The sequence below is a fragment of the Bubalus kerabau genome, chromosome 15 (genome assembly GCF_029407905.1).
Source record: "Bubalus kerabau isolate K-KA32 ecotype Philippines breed swamp buffalo chromosome 15, PCC_UOA_SB_1v2, whole genome shotgun sequence".
Taxonomy (NCBI): Eukaryota; Metazoa; Chordata; class Mammalia; order Artiodactyla; family Bovidae; genus Bubalus; species Bubalus kerabau.
Genome location: NC_073638.1, coordinates 45,392,946 through 45,414,535, shown reverse-complemented (window position 1 = coordinate 45,414,535; position 21,590 = coordinate 45,392,946). Strand labels below are relative to the sequence as shown.

General features: G+C 41.2%; 1 protein-coding gene across 12 annotated transcripts in view; it reads left to right on the top strand.

Annotated features, from left to right (window-relative positions):
- SYT9 (synaptotagmin 9) overlaps positions 1-21,590 on the top strand; it is a 399,619-nt gene that overhangs the window by 237,268 nt on the left and 140,761 nt on the right. For 11 of the 12 annotated variants that reach the window (XR_008703044.1, XM_055548771.1, XM_055548772.1 and 8 more), the window contains 2 exons: positions 288-639; positions 10,765-11,311. Coding sequence is in view for 11 of the 12 variants with exons in the window: in XM_055548771.1 (XP_055404746.1) it covers positions 288-639; positions 10,765-11,311 (899 nt within the window). In the remaining variant the exon portion in view is untranslated. Of the gene's footprint in view, positions 1-287; positions 640-10,764; positions 11,312-17,697; positions 19,361-21,590 lie in introns of those variants that run through there. The other variant, XM_055548774.1, reaches the window with a different exon arrangement.

The window sequence follows — 21,590 nt, the reverse complement described above, 5'->3', positions numbered from 1 at the left end:
CTGGTCCCCTGAATATACCCTGCCTCTTGCTATCACAGGCTGTTTGTTTCTAAACATGCCTGCATGTTACATCCTCTGTGCTTGTGTCTGAGTCCTCGTTGTCCCTGCCTCAGAATCAGCAGGGACATTCAGCATACATCCCAGGTGATTCAGCAGCATCCCAGGCCTGGCCTTCCGCCGTCACTCCTGAGGGATGCATGAATGAGAGGGTCATTCTGCCCACACCGTGCAGTAGGTGGGCACGAGAGGAGCAATCCCACTGACCTTTGATCTTTGCTTCTTTGCAGATATCTCAGTGAGCCTGCTGACCCTTGTAGTCACTGCCTGTGGCCTCGCTCTCTTTGGTGTGTCTCTCTTCGTGTCTTGGAAACTCTGCTGGGTTCCGTGGCGAGAACGAGGCCTGTTCTCTAGTAGCAAAGACAACAACCAGGAGCCTCTTAACTACACGGACACAGAGACCAATGAGCAGGAGAACAGTGAGGGCTTCCTAGACCCTCCCACCCCTTGTCCAGACTCCTCCATGAAGATCAGTCACACCTCCCCAGACATTCCCCTCTCAACCCAGACGGGGGACCGGGACAACTGTGCCCATGGCATCCGCGTGCAACGCCAAGTCACAGAGCCAACCTCATCAGCTCGGTCAGTACTGCCCCCTTCCTTTCTGGATGCAAGGCAAGCGCTGTCCTGCTTCCTTCTCATGGCAGCAATGGCATTGATTTAGCCAAGGAGCCTGTAACCTTTCACATGTCCCTTTGGTATCAGAGACACGAATGTGGGAAAACTTGTTGCTTCCTATACTCCAGTCAGGTTCCTGAGCACTGCTTAATCTCTCCTTAGTTCATAATAACAGTAGTTACCATTGCTAAGACTTTCCATATCAAAGACTGTCCAAGAACTTTATGTGTATTATTTTATCATTGCTCACAACTTTGTGTGAAACAGACCCTATTATCATTTTCATCTCACAGAAGAAGAAACTTAAGGAAATTAAGAAACAAAGTCATAAATTGGTAAGCACCCAGGTCAGGGTTTGAACCCTTGTTCATACACCACCAGAGCCCAAGTTTTTACCCTCTCTTCCATGCTACTCTGGTAGTGCTATGAAATTGATTCCCTATGCCTCTAGCCTAGCCCAGCTGTCACACACAGGGTCTCCATAGAGTCCCACACGGTGGCTGCAGGTCTGTGTCCATCTCCAGGCTTTTCAAGGACTACAGAGTACCTAGGCCTAGTGTCTCTGTCTTTCCATGGGCCAGATCTTTGTGCTTTTGCACTGTAGAGAAATAATGCAGTGCAGTGACAAAAAGCAAGGGCTCTTCGGTCCAGTGAGCTGGCTTTACGTGCAAGCGTGCTATTGGACAGATTAACCTTCATCTGTTTCTGTCTCCTCTTGTGTAAGGAGCGGTGATGGGTGGTTTTGAGAATGAGATGATGGCGTGCGCATCGCGTGCCTTGCGCAGGCCTGCACCTGGCGGCTGCACACCCTGAGCTGCTGCTTTGGTTTTGGTGATGCTGTCATCATCATCATCACCACCGAGACCTGCCTCTGCCAGGACTCTGATGCATAGAGATAGCTTTGAGGCTAAGCAGCCAATTCTCAATCACTGTATATAAAAATTCACTCTCAATAAGGCTTCAGGAAAAGAGACTAAGAAAGCAACTTTCTTTAAAATGAAAATATTTGCTTGAGTGATAGCTGGAGGAATAGTATGTGCTGTTATTTGAAAAGTACAAGAACAGTTTGCAGTTATTTTTTTTTTTAATCTTTTTTATTTGTCCTCTAGAAGCAGAAATAAGATTTTACCCTTTTTATGTTAATCAAGTTTATCCTAGAGGCTTTGCTCATTCACATTAAGTGGGATGGAATATGACAGTCTGTAATTTAATTTTTTCCAAAACCTATTTTAGCATCATTTCCAATTCTGAATCAAAGAACTTTATCTAAAATATTCCTCGGTGAGGAAATGGATGGTTGTTTGCCATTTGGTTTAGAAGAAATCTTCAGATTTTATCATTAGGGCTTCTCTTCAGATTTAAGACTTAAATATAACTAGAGCTCTGTCTGATGCTGCCGTGGAGTTTGTGCATTGGTGCAGACTCATAATAAAAATCCTCTCAGTGCTTCAGTAAGTAGGCCCTTCAGATGGAGTCTCCACTGAAATTGTTTTCTGTTTGGTTTTCCTCTGCATGTTAATTTTTCTGATCTGGGTTCCATCAATATGGTGTTACAGTACTGCGTTTATATTAGATGAAAGGTCCGAGGACTCTGCCATAATTCTAGAGAATTGATAGCAATCATATCACTGTAATTATTAGTGTTTATTCTAGAAAATATGTATGTAACCTGCATATCAAAAAATAGTTTTTATTTAAAACTAAAAACTGTAGCTATCTTTACCACTGACTTATAGAAACTGGGTAGAAGGAAAACAAAAATAAAGAGAAAGGGAAAGAATTATCCTTGCATTTACCTTTTGATGTATTTTAGTTTTGAAGTCATGCAATTAAATTCTGTCTTCTGAAGTCTAAAGTTGTTTAGTAACATTTGAGTCCCATATGACAACTAAACTCTTTCCAGCTGTATTTGACCTAATACTGATAATTTGCATCATTTTGCATTTCAGACATTCTTATCTAAATTACTGCTGACCTGATTCTATGGGTTATGTCTGGAAATATGTATCTTTGACTCATGGTCTTACCATAATGGGAAGAACATGGTCTTATAATTCTTCAGAGTTGTGCTATAAACACACACACACAAAGCCTTTTTACTGACAAAGTGGGAAAAATGAATGAAATTTCCTTGATACTGCAGAACATTTTTAACATCCTTTTTTAAGTAGCATTTTTCATACCATATTTGCAGCAGGTGGGGAAGTTACTCTTGCTGAGATGGCTCTAAACAATCTGCGTTGCTAGTTATTATTTCTACTCCCTTCTTTCTCATTATGATCTTTACTTTCTCACTGCTGTCTCTTTCTTACTGCTTCCCTCCTACTGCTGTTACCGTTTGTCCCAAAGTTCCCTGGGCACACGCTCAGCCCAGAACATGCAATGCTTGGACTCCCAGTTAAGGCCTCCCTACTTGTCACAGAGACTGGCACAGCTTCTGCCGTGGCATTTGCTTTGGAAATCCTACTGTCACCTGGCCCCTTCAGCTTAGATATGTATGGCTCCCACCACTGCCTTTGGGAACGTCCTAACGATGAGTTTTGCTGCATCTTCTAAGAATATTTCTGGTAAGGATGACTTTCTGTTGTTCTTCCAAGATCAGGCATGTTCGTCTTCTGTTTCTGATTAGCTCAGTTACTGTTAGACCCTCCAAAACTCCTGCTAATTCCTTTCAATTTAGATGAAATCCCTTTCGTATAATGATGTAATATCCTGGGAATGTGGATTTTTTTTTTTTTTTAGAACTTTTCAGTACCAGAACATTTTAAAGATCTCTACTCCAAATATATGAAAATCCCTGAGTCCTCAAAATAGAAGGATCCTTGAAAAACCATCTAACCCATTTCCTGATTCATGACCCAACATGAAAGTCCAGTCTGTTTTAAGTCTTCTCAAATTTCTCTTATAAAACTTTGGTTTTATAAAAATTTCAATTTCCACACCACAAACTTCTTACTAGGTCTGTTAAGGCCCTGTGTCGTACTGCCATAGTCTCTTGCTACCAGCTATAGGCCTCACCTCCAGCCAGGGCCACCATGTGGTACAACTCCAGAGGATGCCACTAGCCTGGACTCAGTTAAGAGACCCTACCCGAAAAAGCTCATCACATTCCATCTCCATCTACACCAGCTTCGCTCTTGCTTTCTTCAGTATACCTGCCATTTCCTGCCCTGGGACCTTCATAAATGCTATTCCATCAGCCTGGAATGCTTCTCTCCATGTCAGGCTCTTTTGCAGCCTTAATGTTCCATCTTAGATGTCACCTCCTCAGAAAAGTTTCCTTGAATGAATGAAAGTTGCTCAGTCGTGTCCGACTCTTTGCAACTCCATGGTCTGTCCATGAAATTTGCCAGGCAAGAATACTGGAGTGGATTGTCATTCCCCTCTCCAGGGGATCTTCCTGACCCAGGGATCAAACCCAGGTCTTCTGTATTGCAGGCAGATTCTTTACCATCTGAGCTACAGGGAGTTCCCTGACCATGTGTCTGAAGTATGTAGTCTTTTCTCCACTCCTTCCCACTCTTTATTCTTCTTCAAGTTGCCTTACTTTCGCTTCCTCACAGGATTAAAATCTATTTCTAACTATACAATTGTTTGTTTATTATCTATATCCCACTGTAGACTATGAATTCTGTGAGTTCAAAGACCAGATCTGCTTTGCATCTCCCTATGTAGGTCATGAAGCAACAATTAGAACTGGACATGGAACAACAGACTGGTTCTAAATCAGGAAGAAGGTTGTACATTGTCACCCTGCTTATTTAACTTATATGCAGAGTACATCATGAGTAACACTGGGCTGGATGAAGCACAAGCTGGAATCAAGATTGCCGGGAGAAATATCAATAACCTTGGATATGCAAATGACACCACCCTTATGGCAGAAAACAAAGAAGAACTAAAGAGCCTCTGATGAAAGAGGAGAGTGAAAAAGTTGGTTTAAAACTCAATATTCAGAAAACTAAGATCATGGCATCTGGTCCCATCACTTCATGGCAGATAGATGGGAAACAATGACAGACTTTATTTTGGGGGGCTCCAAACTCACTGCAGATAGTGACTGCAGCCATGAAATTAAAAGACGCTTGCTCCTTGGAAGAAAAGTTATGACTAACCTAGATAACATATTAAAAAGCAGACATTACTTCGTCAACTAAAGTCTGTCTAGTCAAAGCTGTGGTTTTTCCAGTAGTCACATATGGATGTGAGTTGGACTATAAAGAAGGCTGAGTGCCGAAGAATTGATGCTTTTGAACTGTGGTGTTGGAGAAGACTCTTGAGAGTCCCTTGGACAGCAGGGAGATCCAATCAGTCCATCCTAAAGGAGATCAGTCCTGGGTGTTCATTGGAAGGACTGATGTTGAAGCTGAAACTCCAATACTTTGGCCACCTGATGTGAAGAACCGACTCATATGAAAAGACCCCGATGCTGGAAAAGATTGAAGTCGGGAGGAGAAGGGGATGACAGAGGATGAGATCGTTGGTAGGATGGCATCACTGACTCAATGGACATGAGTTTGAGTAAACTCGGGGAATTGGTGATGGACAGGGAGGCCTGGCATGCTGCAGTCCATGTCACAAAGAGTCGGACATGCCTGAGCGACTGAACTGGTGTATCTAACACCTAGTGCAGCCTCTCACACATAGTGGAATTTTTCATGAATGACTGACAAAATGCATTCATCAATATCAGGCCATTTTCTTGTGTTCTGATGACAAAAGTGACAAAGCACTAAAAGTATAAACTGAGTGGAGCCCATAATGATATGAAACCAATGGAAGGTGACTTGTCCCAGGTCTCACGTTCATTCAGAGCCTTACTTTTGAATTTGTCAAAAAGTAAGTTCAGAGACTTTTGAACTTGCCTCTGAACTAAGTAATCTGTAGAGTCACAGAAATACTCTGGCAGAATTGAAAGAAGACGACAATTTGAGTCCTCTAAATGTCATTACTGGCCACAACTCCAGTAAGTGGTACGTTAGGATTAAATGTTGTAATTACTCCAGGAGTAGCACAGGTTTATTAAGCTATATATATATATTTTATATGTTGAGAACATTGATTAGATGTAAACATTTCAAACATAATGTTTTGAATTAGTCTTTTAGTTATGTCTTCAGATTTTAATAAACTGACATCTTCAAAAATAAAAGTTGCCTAGACCTCTCTCAACTTCCATGAGACCCTTAAATGAGATATAAATGTGTGTTTTCTCTACTGGGATAATTATCAGGAACTGTTATGTCCATGGCATATGTATATTTACTCTAGACACGTAAACACTTCAGAGAAGGTGTTGGTGGACATAGGCTCATTTTACTAACAGAATAAAATATTTGAAGGTGACACCAAGGTTTCGTGCCTTTTTATCTTGGCTGAGGGTGGGGGGAGCAAGACAGGCTTCATGTATGCAGCAGCGTTTGAGCCCACTCCTCCACCCACCAAGGCCCAATACCTGCATCTGCATCATCTCACTCACTCTGTAAGCCTCTGAACCCCTTTCCTCCTCCGCCGTAGCCAGTTAACTGTGTCTGTGTGTCTACTACTCCCCCTTCTTCTGTGTCCATTTGTGATTCAGAACAACCCAACCCTCCCCTCTCCTTCACAAGGGAAGATTCCAGGAAGGCCAGTTTCCTGTTTCCAAAGTGTCTTGATTTGAACTTTGTACAGAAACCCATGATGGTTCTGAAGTCACTATTTGATTTTTTCTTTCCTGTCTTTGGACCCCAAAGCCTTAAAACACTAGTGTCCCAAACCAGGGAAGGGATAAGCCAAGTTTCCTCTCTGAGATGTGGTCCCTGAGATGAGGGACAGTGAAAAGGTATATACTCTTGTCTGTGGTTGCATGGGAAACCCAGCGATGGAAGGGAAATTCTGAACTCTGGTTCTTAACACAGAACCTGGAATGGAAGATGTGGGCATGTGTGAGGGGAAAGCTGCTGGGGCAGAAGAGATGAAGGTCCCATGATGCTGAAGAGCTGGGCCCCAAGAGGAAAACTTAATTTCCCCATTGAGGTCTAGAGCATCAGCTGGGAGGCTGAGAAGTGGGAGGCCAGGTCAAGTAGGCAGGCTCAGCTCAAGTACGGTCTCCAAGTACCATGACAGTTTCCCAAGTCAGAGGCCTTTCTTTATCCCTCTCCCTAACATCCAGTCAGTTCTTATCCCCTCTGCCCTGACTTATGATAGTGTACAACTCTCTCTTCACCCCCTGGCCAGGCATTTCCTGAAAGGCAGTAACAAGGCTTTGCCTCTCTCCCTTCCTCCCTACCTGACTTCTTACTTCGCACATTCAAATTTGTTGAATTGTAGTAATGTCCTCTTTCTTAAGATCCATTGGAGGTGGCTGGGTTTTTGGGTGACTGAGACTTTATCTGGAGACTCAGAGTGGGATGCTGGAACTGGTTAATTCAAATTTGATGGAAGCAGAGGGGGATCCTTTTGTGTGTAGGCATCTACCTACCTCTCCTTAACCTTGGCTCAACTCAGCACAGGCTCACATTCCTTCAGGCCTGAAAGTGTGTTTTTGAGCTTGTTGTGGGAAATCAGCTTTGCAGATTTGGTTGGTCATCTTGGAAACTGGGCATTCTCCAGGGTCAGCCACCAGTCCTCCGGCTCAGGTCTGGGACAGCCAAGTCCAATGGTGACGTCCTCTTCCTTGCCTGTTTCACAACAGGAAAATGGCTTCTGCCCACCCTGAGTTGGGCAAGAGGTGGAGGAAGCTGAGAGCTCCAGCCCTGGGGCCAGCTCCTTTCAGTCAGCATTAGAGTGACTTCCTTACCAAGAACACCATTTCTCAGCTTTCCTTCTTGGCCACCCTCATTGGGGCCCATCATTCCTTCCATTCATTGTGCATATTAAGTGCTGAAAACATCAAAATACAGGACTCCCCAGACCTACTCAGAGCTGCTTCAGACACACATCCCTCCTTGCTACACTCATTCTGCGTCCCTAGGCGGAATTCCAGATCCTTACCCTGGGGAGGGGGCTCTACTTTACACTGGAGGCCCACCTCCACTGACTGTTTCAGACCCTTCATCTTGAGGGGAGCTCAGGTCATGACATTCTGCTCTTTATCTTTCTTCTTTTCTGCTTTTGATTTGCTTTTTCCTCCTGCCTCCTTTTAAGTAGCCCATGGAAACTGTGGAATATTGATTTTCCAGTTCCTCCACTTCATCTTCTCCTTTGTGTCCCTGGGGGAAGCCTCCCTGCTCTCCTTTCTAGCTGCTGACTTTAGGCAGCAGGGTGATGGGTTACGCTGGTTCTCTGCTGCTCTGAGCTTTGCTGGTCCATGCCCCCAACTCCAGTCACCACTCACTCTTTCCTGAGGGAAATTGGAAGCGACCGAAAGAAAGCCCCAGGGAGTGAGCACTGTCATGGCCTGTTACAGTCTTTGCCATCTGCTTTAAGCCACTTCCTTACAGTTGAATTCAACTGGTTTCCCAATAATATGTGTGATCCTGAATAGGAGGAAAAATGTTGAGACTGAAACTGTTGCGTAAAACATTTGGGTAGACAGTAGTATTCGTACCTGTGCTTGATTTTTAAAAAGAATCTTCAGCTGTCTTGGAATTTGGAATGGAGTCCTCCTGTGCAGTTGGATTCTGAGGTAATGGGCTCTTCCTTTGGTCTTTGAAGTACAAATCTCTGCATAATGCCCTCCCTAGCCCATCCCCTCCACCCCCTGGCAATCCATTCTGGTGAGAAGAGCAGAACACGTAGGATTTATTTCTCTCCAGATTTCATGTCTAAGAAAATGTGAGAGTAAAACAGAATATGTTCCATTGCCAAGCAGCCAAGTTCATATATTTTAAATTAAAATGTACATGGCAGATTTAGTCTTGCAGATGAGAGATAAGACAAAATGCTGCTGTGAGGAGTCCAAAGTCATGACTCAAAAACCTTGCAGTTAAGCTATTAGGCACAGCGAGTCTGCTCAGGCAACCGCCTCAGGAGAAAAGTGGCGGCAGAGTGGCAGGAGCTGCGCTGGAGGAGACACAGGACCCGTGTCCATCAGGACGTTGGTGCCGAGATGGCACATCTAGTAGGTCTTGAAGATGCACTTTTAGTGTTTAAACTGCACCCCTGACTAACTGGATGGCACCCAGAATCGCCCATCATAGGTGGGAACTGACTCCAGACTCAAGCAGGGCCCTTGTTTGAACCCAGCTTGGAGAGAAAAATCACCAGCAGAGGAAACCAAAGCTGATTTCAGCCACTTATGACCCCTGCATGGAGATTGAGGCTTGCTGCCCCCTGGAGGCCTTTCTGCCCAGAAATCCCAGTAGAGCAGGATTAAAACTCTGTAGTCTAGCACTGCAAAGGTTCAGCATCTAGACAGGGACTGACCTGGGTGCCAGCACAGAGAACTTGATCATTGTCCCCCGACTCTTCCCTTCCTTCCTGGAAAAATCAAAAGGTACAAAGAAAACTTAAGATGGTGAGTGGATTTCTTTGTAAGAAATTAAAATTCCACAAGAGAAGTGTTCAGGCCACACAGTTTTTGCACATGTGGGGATGTGTATGGCTGAGTGTAGATGTGTTGGCTGTGACAGGTGCAAGTGACGGCTCTGTGATTGTGCTTTTGTTGTACCGTGTGAGTGATTAGTAATCAGGAGGGTATTTTAGGATGAAGAGAAATATTTAGCATCATAGCATCTGTATGACAAGGGAGAATAATTTCAAGTATGTTTCAGGGCCTATTAATCCCATATTTTGCACCTTCATTTCATAAAGTAGTCTTAAGAAAGGAAAAGAAGGCAAACTCCAATGTTTACTGTGTCTCTTCAACTATTTACTAACGCCTCAGAGACAGTTTGACTGTTCCCTTTTACCTTCTGGTGGAGAGGAGCTATTTTAATTAAGGTGATTGAGAGACAAAATACAATATAATAGCTATGAACTAAAATGAACAAAATAATCTTAAAGACAACTTTCTGTGTAATGACTTCTCTCAGTTTGTGAGGACCCATACATATGGCAGAGATTTTCAGAAAAACTTATAACCCAAACCAGCAAGCTTATAGGGTGAAATATCGATTCTGATAGCAAATATTTAATTTGTAATACCAGTGTCCAACCTTCTCTAACTGAATCCATATATAGATTTATAATAGCTTACCTTTAATTTTTATGTCTCAGTGTTTATTATAGAAATAAAAGCCTCCCTCCTTATCACTTGTTGCCCACGTGGTACAATGGAAGCACAGTCATGGAGCTGGCACTTGTATCTTTCAGAGTCAACAGAATCCCCTACAAACAGATGCATCCTGTCACATACATTTCCAGAAGAGCAAAGACTATGTTCTTGTGATGAAATGATCTGATTTATCCCATGAGAATGTGAATCCTTAGTAGGCTAAAAACCAGTGCCAGGAAATTCTATATAATTTAGAAAAATATCCATTCTTTTTAAGATACCACATAGCTAACTATTTCAGTTTCAAGACCATACTATATATTAAGGAGAATAATTTTATTTTCTAAACCAGTTTGTACAAATCTTTACCTCCCACCAGCTGAATAAGCTTCTCTAATGTCATATTAGACAGTTTAGAAAGTGCATTAAACCCTCCAAGCTCCAAGGTCACATGTTAGTAAGAGCACTTCCAGATGCCCAAGCCTCAGTTTTGAGCTTCAAGCCTTGGGGAACAGTTTACTCACATTGACAGGCATTTTGAATTTAGATTAAAAAAATGCATACAAGTCTAAACTTTTAATAGTATGTAGCAGTCTACAATGGCACCCCACTCCAGTACCCTTGCCTGGAAAATCCCATGGATGGAGGAGCCTGGTAGGCTGCAGTCCATGGGGTCGCTAAGAGTTGGGCATGACTGAGCAACTTCACTTTCACTTTTCACTTTCATGCATTGGAGAAGGAAATGGCAACCCACTCCAGTATTCCCGCCTGGAGAATCCCAGGGACGGGGGAGCCTGTTGGGCTGCCGTCTTTGGGGTCGCACAGAGTCGGACACGACTGAACCGACTTAGCAGCAGTAGCAGGAGCAGTCTACCTACATCCCAGGCACAGGTTTGTGAAAGACCCAGAGCTAATGAGGTTATAACTTTGTTCTCTCTTGCTCTTCATTCAAGGCACAATTCAATCCGAAGACAACTCAACCTGTCAAACCCAGACTTCAATATCCAACAACTTCAAAAACAGGAACAGTTGACTGGCATTGGTCGAATTAAACCAGAGTTATATAAGCAGAGGTCATTGGATAACGATGACGGGAGAAGGAGTAACAGTAAATCCTGTGGGAAACTGAACTTCATTTTAAAATATGACTGTGACTTAGAGCAGCTCATAGTGAAGATCCACAAAGCTGTCAACTTGCCCGCCAAGGACTTTTCTGGGACTTCAGATCCTTACGTCAAGATCTATTTGCTTCCTGATCGGAAGACAAAACACCAGACTAAAGTTCACAGAAAGACCCTGAACCCCGTGTTTGATGAAGTGTTTTTATTTCCAGTTCCCTACAATGACCTTGCAGCCAGGAAGCTTCACTTTTCTGTCTATGACTTTGACAGGTTCTCTCGCCATGACTTAATTGGCCAAGTGGTGGTGGATCACTTCTTAGACTTGGCTGATTTTCCCAGGGAGTGCATCCTGTGGAAGGATATCGAATATGTCACCAACGTGAGTCTAACATTTCTTCATTTTGGATGAGGGTGGGGAGGGGGGAGCTTCTTGGTCAGCATGCAAACAGATTACTTACACCTTATTTTATTTGAGGGGTAGAGAACAAAATTTATCTCACTGTACTTAAAGCTATTGCTTCAAATCTCCTTCAGTTAAGTTTAGTCACTCAGTCGTGTCCAGTTCTTTGCGACCCCGTTGACTGCATCATGCCAGACTTCCCTGTCCTTCACCAGCTCCTGGAGCTCAAAATCGTGTCCATTGAGTCGGTGATGCCATCTAACCATCCCATCCTCTGTTGTCCCCTTCTTCCTCCTGCCTTCAATCTTTCCCAGCATCAGAGCCTTTTCTAATGGGTCAGTTCTCATCAGGTGGCCAAAGTATTGGAGTTTCAGCTTCAGCATCAGTCCTTCCGATGAGTATTCAGGACTGATTTCCTTTATGATTGACTGGATTGATCTCCTTGCAGTCCAAGGGACTCTTAGGAGTCTTTTCCAACACCACAGTTAAAAAGCATCAATTCTTTTGTGCTCAGCTTTCTTTATGGTCCAACTCTCACATCCATACACAACTACTGGAAAAACCATAGCTTTGACTAGATGGACCTTTGTTGACAAAGTAATGTTTCTGCTTTTTAAATATGCTGTCTAGGTTGGTCATAACTTTTCTTCCAATGAGTGTCTTTTAATTTCACACCTGCAGTCACCATCTGCCGTGATTTTGGAGCCCAAGAAAATAAAGTCTGTCACTCTTTCCATTGTTTCCCCATCTATTTGCCATGAAGGGATGGGACCAGATGTCATGATCTTAGTTTTTTGAATATTGAGCTTTAAGCCAACTTTTTCACTCTTCTCTTCCACTTTCATCAAGAGGCTCTTTAGTTCTTCTTTGCTTTCTGCCATAAGGGTGGTATCATTTTCATATCTGAGGTTATTGATATTTCTCCCAGCAGTCTTGATTCTAGCTTGTGCTTTATCCAGCCCAGTGTTTCTCATGATGTCCTCTGCATATAAGTTAAATAAGCAGGGTGACAATACACAGCCTAGACGTATTCCTTTTCCAATTTTGAACCAGTCCGTTGTTCATGTCCAGTTCTAACTGCTGCTTCCTGACCTGCATGCAGGTTTCTCAGGAGACAGGTAAGGTGATGTGGTATTCCCATCTCTTTAAGAATTTTCCACAGTTTGTTGTGATCCACACGTCCAAGGTTTTAGCCTAGTCAATGAAGCAGAAGTAGATGTTTTTATGGGAACCTCCTTGTACCTTTCCAGAAACAAGCCTTTCACAATACTCATTTTGTGGTTTCTAAGAATTACCCATGAAAGCAATATTGAAAAGTAACATTCTCTCTTTTCTACTTCCTAGTTCTAAGCAATTCCCTAATAGACATTAGATATTATCTGCCCTCCTTACCTCATTTTCTTTAGAACTTTCTTAGGTTTGTTTGTGTTAAATGGATCTTGGCATCCTATTAGCTGTTGTTTGTAGCTGAGGGCACATTGCCTGACTCTCTGAGAGCATTAAGCCCTTGCCATGGTCTCAGGTCGGCTCAGGAGCATTTCTCATGATCATCACATCTTCAGCTTTAATCCCAGAAGTGAGAATGATGGAGAAGAGTTGGCACCACATTTTTAAATACAGAATCAAAGTTGCAAGGAGGTCTGTCTGAAAAGATCTACAGATATTGGCAAAACTAATCTATACAAGGTCAAATCCTTTTTAGAGCCCAGGAGAGAGGGCAGAAGTACTGTGTGTTGTTGCCTTATCTCCATGTTTACACCTAGACATGAGATCACAATGGTGGCATTTTCACTCCGTTTGCATCTGTTTCACTATCCTGCAGAGGGGTACTGACACTCCTGAAACAGAAAGGAAAATTGTGCCCTCTTAGGGGACTCTGATATTTTAAGACCACTCATGTCTTTTCCCTGTGCAGATTCGCTCAGGTAACTTTGTTAGCTCATCTTCTGAAGGGAATATCATTCTCTTTCTCTGCCTTGGCATCCAAGACACCAAGCACCATAATCCTTATGCTGTTCGATAATGATCTAGCTAGAGTTTGGAGCCCATTTAGTGAAAGACTCTCACTCCACTCAAGAAGAGAACACACAAAATCTCTGCCCAGTGACCTAATATCCACTCTGATACTCTGTTATCTCAGCCACTGTTGTCAGCTGGGGACTCATGTTCCAAGGGACACCTTCTCTTCACGTGCTGTGTGATAGCAGGCCAACTTTGTCCTGCTACTCAGATAAGCAAAGTGAAGCATGAAGTTTTGCTGGCCTTTATTATAATGATGAGGAAAGAAAAGAAACTGGAGAAGAAGCAGAGAACATCAGATGATGAAATTAAGGTGACTAGGGAGATTGGGGAAGGAACACACCTCTTAAAACTTGAAAGGTTGTGATATTTATAAACCCAAAAATGGTTGCTGTCAGTGGCAAGGGTTGTATCCTAAATCCCAATTGGCAAAATCAGAAGGCAGTGCTAGGAACTTTAAAAAAAAAAAAAAAAGGGCAGTGGGGGCAGGCTGCTGATATTAAGCAACGAATGGCTCAAGAATGAACCGTCTCACTGGAGTTCTTATCAAATCATCTGTGTGTAAGCTAAGAGACTTCTGGCCGACGATGATGAGCCTTGGTACAGAGACATCGGTCATGTCATCTAGTGTGACATCTTTTTTTTATTTTTTGACTAATGGATTCTAGGATTCCATAAAATAACTGGAATGGTTATTAGAAATCCCATCAAGGGTCTTGCTGTGAGTTGCCTTCTAGAGATTTTGTGGGGAGCATAACACTGAGTGCACAGTGGCTGATAAAAATCTGCATAGACTGATCCCTGGTGGACAGGACTCCTCAAGCAGTCTCCCATGGGGTGAAAATATAGAAGGAGGCCTGCAGAGGCCTCTGGGCCCTGAGATCATTGCCATTGTCATGCTTTGCCATGACTGTGGTGGGAGACTCCACTGATGGAGAATCCTGGGCTTCCACAGAGCTGAGAATGTGAAATTATTTATCAAGGAGGCAAACCATTAAGGCTAAAGGCCCTGAAACTCTCAGTTGTTCCCTCAGCCAACAATAAATATTCTGAGCGTTGATGGCGTTTGGATGGCCATCAGGAGAGAAGACGTCTTAAGAAAGGAATTACGGGTTGCTTCATAATCTACCATTTAAAAAATTTTTGTTTGAAAAATTACAATTTGGGGCTGTTTTAACTGTGCTTGTTTTAAATGTGACTTTGTACAAAGACTGAGAAGGAAAGTCTGAGGTTTACCAAGGTTTCATTTTTATAATACACATGTATGCCACACAGTATACACACTATACATGTACAGACTAATGAGGGAATAATGAGAAGAACGGGCGCCACCCACCCCTCAGCTGAAGAGCAGACCACCACCAAGTGCTGATGATGACCCCTGGGCTGTGCTCCCCCATCACATTCTTTTAGCCCATTCCTGCCAAGAGGAAACCACTATCCTGAATTTTATTTGTAAGATAATATAGTCTTCAGTTTTGTCTGTTTCTGCTTTGCATAGCTCTTCTTTGCCCTTTTTTTTTCAGTCCACATTGATCATGACATTTAGCAACAGAGATGAATGGAGCCATGGTTCATTTATTTTCATTACTGTGTAAATTTTCAATGTGGTATATACATTAATTAGCTCTCTTGTATTGATGATATTTAGGTTGTGATTAGATTTTTTATGGTTCTGAATAATCCTACAGAGAACATGTTTTGTGCACATCTCCTGGTTCACACGTGCATTAATTTCTCTAGGAAGTAGCCCTGATAGAGGAAATGTACACATGTGTCTAAATTTTCTAGGCGGTGCCAAGTTCGTTTTTCCATCGTGGCTGTACAAGTTGATCCTCCCACTGAGGTATGACAGTTCCTAATGGTCCACATTCTCACTGACTCTTGGAATTGTCACACTGTTTAATATGCAAACATGCATGTAAATATGATTTGTATGTACATGCATGTAAATATGATTTGTATATTCTTGGTTGCTAAGGTTAATGGTCCTTTGATATGTTAATTGGTCATTCACATTTCCTTCCTTGCTAAATGTTTGTTCAGTACTTTTTATTGTTTATTTTTAATATATATATATATAGATGTAATCCTTTGTTGGTTGTATGTATTACAAACATCATCTCTCCATTTATGGCTGCCTTTATACTCACTTGATGGTGTATTTTGATCAATAGAGGTTCTTAAATTTAATGCCGTAAAATATATCAATATTCTCCATTGTAAGTTAGCACTTTTCTGTCTTATTTAAAGAAATCCTTTCTTACCCTATTCATATTTTTCCAATGTTTTTATTAGAAATTGTAATGTTTCACTTTTCTTAATTATGATTTTAGTCCACCTTGTCTCTTCTTAGAAGGACAATAATCTCACCATGAGGGCCTCACCTTCCTGATGTCATTTAAGCGTAATAACCTCCCAGAGAACCCAAATACCACCATATTGGGGGTTCAGTCAGTTCAGTTCAGTCTCTCAGTTGTGTCTGACTCTGTGACCCCATGAATTGCAGCACGCCAGGCTTCCCTATCCATCACCAACTCCCAGAGCTTGCTCAATCTCATTTCCATTGAGTCAGTGATGCCTCCAACCATCTCATCCTCTGTCGTCCCCTTCTTCTGCCTTCAATCTTGCCCAGCATCAGGGTCTTTTCCAATGTGTCAGTTCTTTGCATCAGGTGGCCAAAGTATTGGAGTTTCAGCTTCAGCATCTGTCCTTCCAATGAGTATTCAACACTGATTTCCTTTTGGATGGACTTGTTGGATCTCCTTGCAGTCCAAGGGACTCTCAAGAGTCTTCTCCAACACCACAATTCAAAAGCATCAATTCTTCGGCACTCAGCTTTCTTTGTGGTCCAGCTTTCACATCCATACATGACTACTGGAAAACCCATAGCTTTGACTAGACTGACTTTTGTTGGCAAAGTAATATCTGCTTTTTAATATGCTGTCTAGGTTGGTCACAGCTTTTCTTCCAAGGAGCAAGTGTCTTTTAATTTCATGGCTGCAGTCACTGGGGGTTAGGACTTCAGTATATGAATTTGGGGGACACAAACATTCAGTCCGTAAGACATCCATACTTCTTTTTCTATATGAATAAGCAATTTTCTGGCATATTTTCCCAATATATGCCAATAATCTGCTGTATAAGCTCTATCCTCACTATGTCTCTATATATGAAGAGTCTGTTTCAGAATTCTCTCTTTTATCCGTATTTCTGTTTGAGTGTCTCTCCCAATAGCACTGTTTATAAATTACTACCATTCTATGATAAGCTTTAATGTCTAGAAGAGAAAATCATCCAGCCTACTTTTTCTTCAGTTTAATCTTGGCTGACACTTGGCTTTTCTCATAAATGTTAGAATCATATTGTCAAATTAAAATTTCTTTCTGGTGTTTGTTTGAACTTTTATGACGTCTATAGGTAAATTCATGGAATGTTTACATCTTTTGTGATACTGAGTCTTCCTATTCATGATCATGGTACATCTCTCCATTTATTTGCTGCTGCTGCTGCTAAGTCGCTTCAGTCATGTCCGACTCTGTGCGACCCCAGAGACGGCAGCCCACCAGGCTCCCCCGTCCCTGGGATTCTCCAGGCAAGAACACTGGAGTGGGTTGCCATTTCCTTCTCCAATACATGAAAGTGAAAAGTGAAAGTGAAGTCGCTCAGTCGTGTCTGACTCTTAGTGACCCCATGGACTGCAGCCTATCAGGCTCCTCCGTCCATGGGATTTTCCAGGCAAGAGTACTGGAGTAGGGTGCCATTGCCTTCTCCGCTCCATTTATTTAGTTCTCCTTTAAAGTCTTTCATTCAAAGCTTATACTTTTCTACATGATGATGTCTTTCATATATTGACTATTTTGTTAGTTTGATTGCCAGGTATCTTACCTTTTGTTATTTTAAGTAATATCTTTTCTAAAATTGCATTTTCTAACTCTTGTTGCTATATAGTAATGCAGTTTAAATTTTGTATGTTTATCTTCTATTTAGCCATTTTGTAAAGCTCTTCTTACTCTTAAAATTTATAGACTCTTCTGAATTTTCTTTATAGATAATCAGTCATGTGAATTATGATAGTTTTTTTTTCTAATCTGTGTACTTATTTTTAATTTAGTGCACAGGCTGGAATTTCCCATACAATGCTAAATAATGATTGTGGTACTAGTCATCCTTGACTTGTTCCTTCTTTTAAATGGAATGTCTTTAACATTCCCATTGAGTATGGTTTTGATACAGATGTATCATATCTGTATCATCTACATCATGGATGTCTATCATGTTAAGAATGTATTCCTCAAGCACTTCCCGGGTGGTCCAGTGGCTAAGACTTTGGTCTCCCGATGCAGGGGACCAGGTTTCAATCACTAGTCAGCAAGAACCCATGTGCTGCAACTAAGAGTTTTCATGCCACAACTAAAGATCCCACGTTCCACAAAGAAGATCAAAGATCCCAGGTACCACAGTTAAGACATGGCACGGCTAAATAAATCAATATTTTTTTAAAAAATGTACGCCTCTCTTCCTAGTTGACTGAACCTCTAATTAAATTGAAGTATAGTTGATTATATTGTGTTAGTTTCAGGTTTACAGCATAATGATTCAGTTATTCTTGTGATGATATTCCATTATAGGTTATTATAAGATATTATTTTATTCAGTAAATCTTGTTACTTTTTTATGTATAGTATTTGTGTTTGTTAGCTCCATATTCCTAATTTTCCCTCCCTCCTTTGGTAACCATAAGTTTGTTTTCTCTTGCCTGTGAGTCTGTTTCTATTTTGTATATAGATTCATCTGTATTATTTTTTAGATTCCATATGTAAGTGATACCATTATCCTATTTGTCTTCCTCTGTATGACTTCACTAAGTATAATTTTCCTAGGTTCATCTATGTTACTTCAAATGGCAGTATTTTGTTATTTTTATGGCTGAGTAATATTCTATTGGATATATACCACAGCTTAATCCAGTTGTTTGTTGATGAGCGCTTGTATTGTTTCCATCTCCTGGGTGTTGTAAACAGTGCTGCGGTAATCGTTGTGATACATGTGTCTTTTCTACTGAAGGTTTTCATGTTTTCTGGATGTATGTCCAGGAGTGGCATTGCTGGGTCATATAGCAGCTCTGTTTTTAGTTTTTTAAGGAACCTTCCTACTGTTTTCGGTGGTGGCAGCACCAGTTTACATTCCCACCAATAGTGTGCAAGGGTTCCCTCTACCTAAGCCTTTTTATCACCAACCTTCATTTTATCAAATGCTATGATCTTATGGGTTTCTTTTTTTTTTTTTTTTCATTCTAATCTACTATTTTGGTCAGTTACATTGATCAGTTTCTAATTTTAAGTCAATCTTGTATTCTTAATATGATCCAGACTTGCCTTGATATATTGCATTTTACACGTTGCTGAGTTCAGTTTGCTATTTTGTTTAGCATTTTTTGCATCTGTGCTCATGAGCAATATGTGTAATTTACTTTCTTGAATAGCCTGAAATCAAAGTAATTCTCGATTTATAAAACTATCTGGGGGACTTCTCTGGCTGTCCAGTGATTACTACTCTGCACTTCCACTGTAGGGGGCGAGGGTTCAGTGGGGGGAACTAAGATCCTACATGCTGTGCAGCTTGGCCAAAAAAAAAAATAATCTATTTGAGAGAATGATTTTGAATGCTCCCATTTGTTCCTATTCAGTGCCCCTAGACACTTTGGGATTTTTGTTTATTTTTCTTCAAACTGAAAAAGCTCCCTTAGTCTCTGGCTTCTGATTTGTTGTTATTGTTCAGTCGCTAAGTCATGTCCAACTCTTTGTGACCCCATTAAGTTCAGAAAATAAGGAAGGGAGGAGAGTGAGTTCAGGATATTTATTCCCCTGGATGCCTTCCTTGGAGTATCCATAGGCTGGCAGTAACCTTAAACTGAAAGCTATAAGCCCGAATATCCTGAATATGTCTTTATTTTGCTGTCACTCTTAGATCATTTTTCTGGATGTAAAAATTGGGGGTTGGGGAATAAAAGTCTCAATTTACTCTAATTTTGGCATTGTGTAGCTATCATTCTGTAGTTTTCCAATCATCAGTTCCTTCAGAAGTCAACATTTAGTCTAAGATTTATTCCTTCGTATGTAATTTTTCTTTTCTTTCTTACTGGTTTCAAGATCTTGCTTTCTTGTTTAGTATTCTGTAGTTTAACTGTAAACTGCTAAGTGAACCTTTATTTTCTTTATCCTGATTGGGATTTGCTGGGTTTCCTGAATTTGAGATTGTTTCCTATTACCAGTTCTGGAAAAGTCTTGGCCATTTACTTTTTTCCATTTGTAGAAGTATTATTTGCTGCATTTTCACATTTGCCTAATACACATTTGAGAGCCTCTCTCTTTTTTAACATGCTTTCAATTTTTTAAATAATTTCATATATAAGTATCTTATACTCTGCTGCTCATAATTCCAGTAGCTGTAATCTTTGCACCTCTGCTTTTGTTTGGCATTTCCATCAGCTCTTACTCATCGTGCCTTGTTGACTCTTGGATTTAGTTATTTGTGATTGTGAGCTCATCTAGCTTAGAACTTTATCAGTAGACACTTTTCAAGCTTTTATTTATTTATTTTTTAATTTTATTTTATTTTTAAACTTTACATAATTGTATTAGTTTTGCCAAATATCAAAATGAATCCGCCACAGGTATACATGTGTTCCCCATCCTGAACCCTCCTCCCTCCTCCCTCCCCATTCCATCCCTCTGGGTCGTCCCAGTGCACCAGCCCCAAGCATCCAGTATCGTGCATTGAACCTGGACTGGCAACTCGTTTCATACATGATATTTTACATGTTTCAATGCCATTCTCCCAAATCTTCCCACCCTCTCCCTCTCCCACAGAGTCCATAAGACTGTTCTATACATCAGTGTCTCTTTTGCTGTCTCGTACACAGGGTTATTGTTACCATCTTTCTAAATTCCATATATATGCGTTAGTATACTGTATTGGTGTTTTTCTTTCTGGCTTACTTCACTCTGTATAATAGGCTCCAGTTTCATCCACCTCATTAGAACTGATTCAAATGTATTCTTTTTAATGGCTGAGTAATACTCCATTATGTATATGTACCATAACTTTCTTATCCATTCATCTGCTGATGGACATCTAGGTTGCTTCCATGTCCTGGCTATTATAAACAGTGCTGCGATGAACATTGGGGTACACGTGTCTCTTTCCCTTCTGGTTTCCTCAGTGTGTATGCCCAGCAGTGGGATTGCTGGATCATAAGGCAGTTCTATTTCCAGTTTTTTAAGGAATCTCCACACTGTACTCCAGAGTGGCTGTACTAGTTTGCATTCCCACCAACAGTGTAAGAGGGTTCCCTTTTCTCCACACCCTCTCCAGCATTTATTACTTGTAGACTTTTGGATCGCAGCCATTCTGACTGGTGTGAAATGGTACCTCATAGTGGTTTTGATTTGCATTTCTCTGATAATGAGTGATGTTGAGCATCTTTTCATGTGTTTGTTAGCCATCTGTATGTCTTCTTTGGAGAAATGTCTATTTAGTTCTTTGGCCCATTTTTTGATTGGGTCATTTATTTTTCTGGAGTTGAGCTGTAGGAGTTGCTTGTATATTTTTGAGATTAGTTGTTTGTCAGTTGCTTCATTTGCTATTATCTTCTCCCATTCTGAAGGCTGTCTTTTCACCTTGCTAATAGTTTCCTTTGATGTGCAGAAGCTTTTAAGGTTAATTAGGTCCCATTTGTTTATTTTTGCTTTTATTTCCAATATTCTGGGAGGTGGGTCATAGAGGATCCTGCTGTGATGTATGTCAGAGAGTGTTTTGCCTATGTTCTCCTCTAGGAGTTTTATAGTTTCTGGTCTTACGTTGAGATCTTTAATCCATTTTGAGTTTATTTTTGTGTATGGTGTTAGAAAGTGTTCTAGTTTCATTCTTTTACAAGTGGTTGACCAGATTTCCCAGCACCACTTGTTAAAGAGATTGTCTTTAATCCATTGTATATTCTTGCCTCCTTTGTCAAAGATAAGGTGTCCATATGTGCGTGGATTTATCTCTGGGCTTTCTATTTTGTTCCATTGATCTATCTTTCTGTCTTTGTGCCAGTACCATACTGTCTTGAGAACTGTGGCTTTGTAGTAGAGCCTGAAGTCAGGTAGGTTGATTCCTCCAGTTCCATTCTTCTTTCTCAAGATCGCTATGGCTATTCGAGGTTTTTTGTATTTCCATACAAATTGTGAAATTA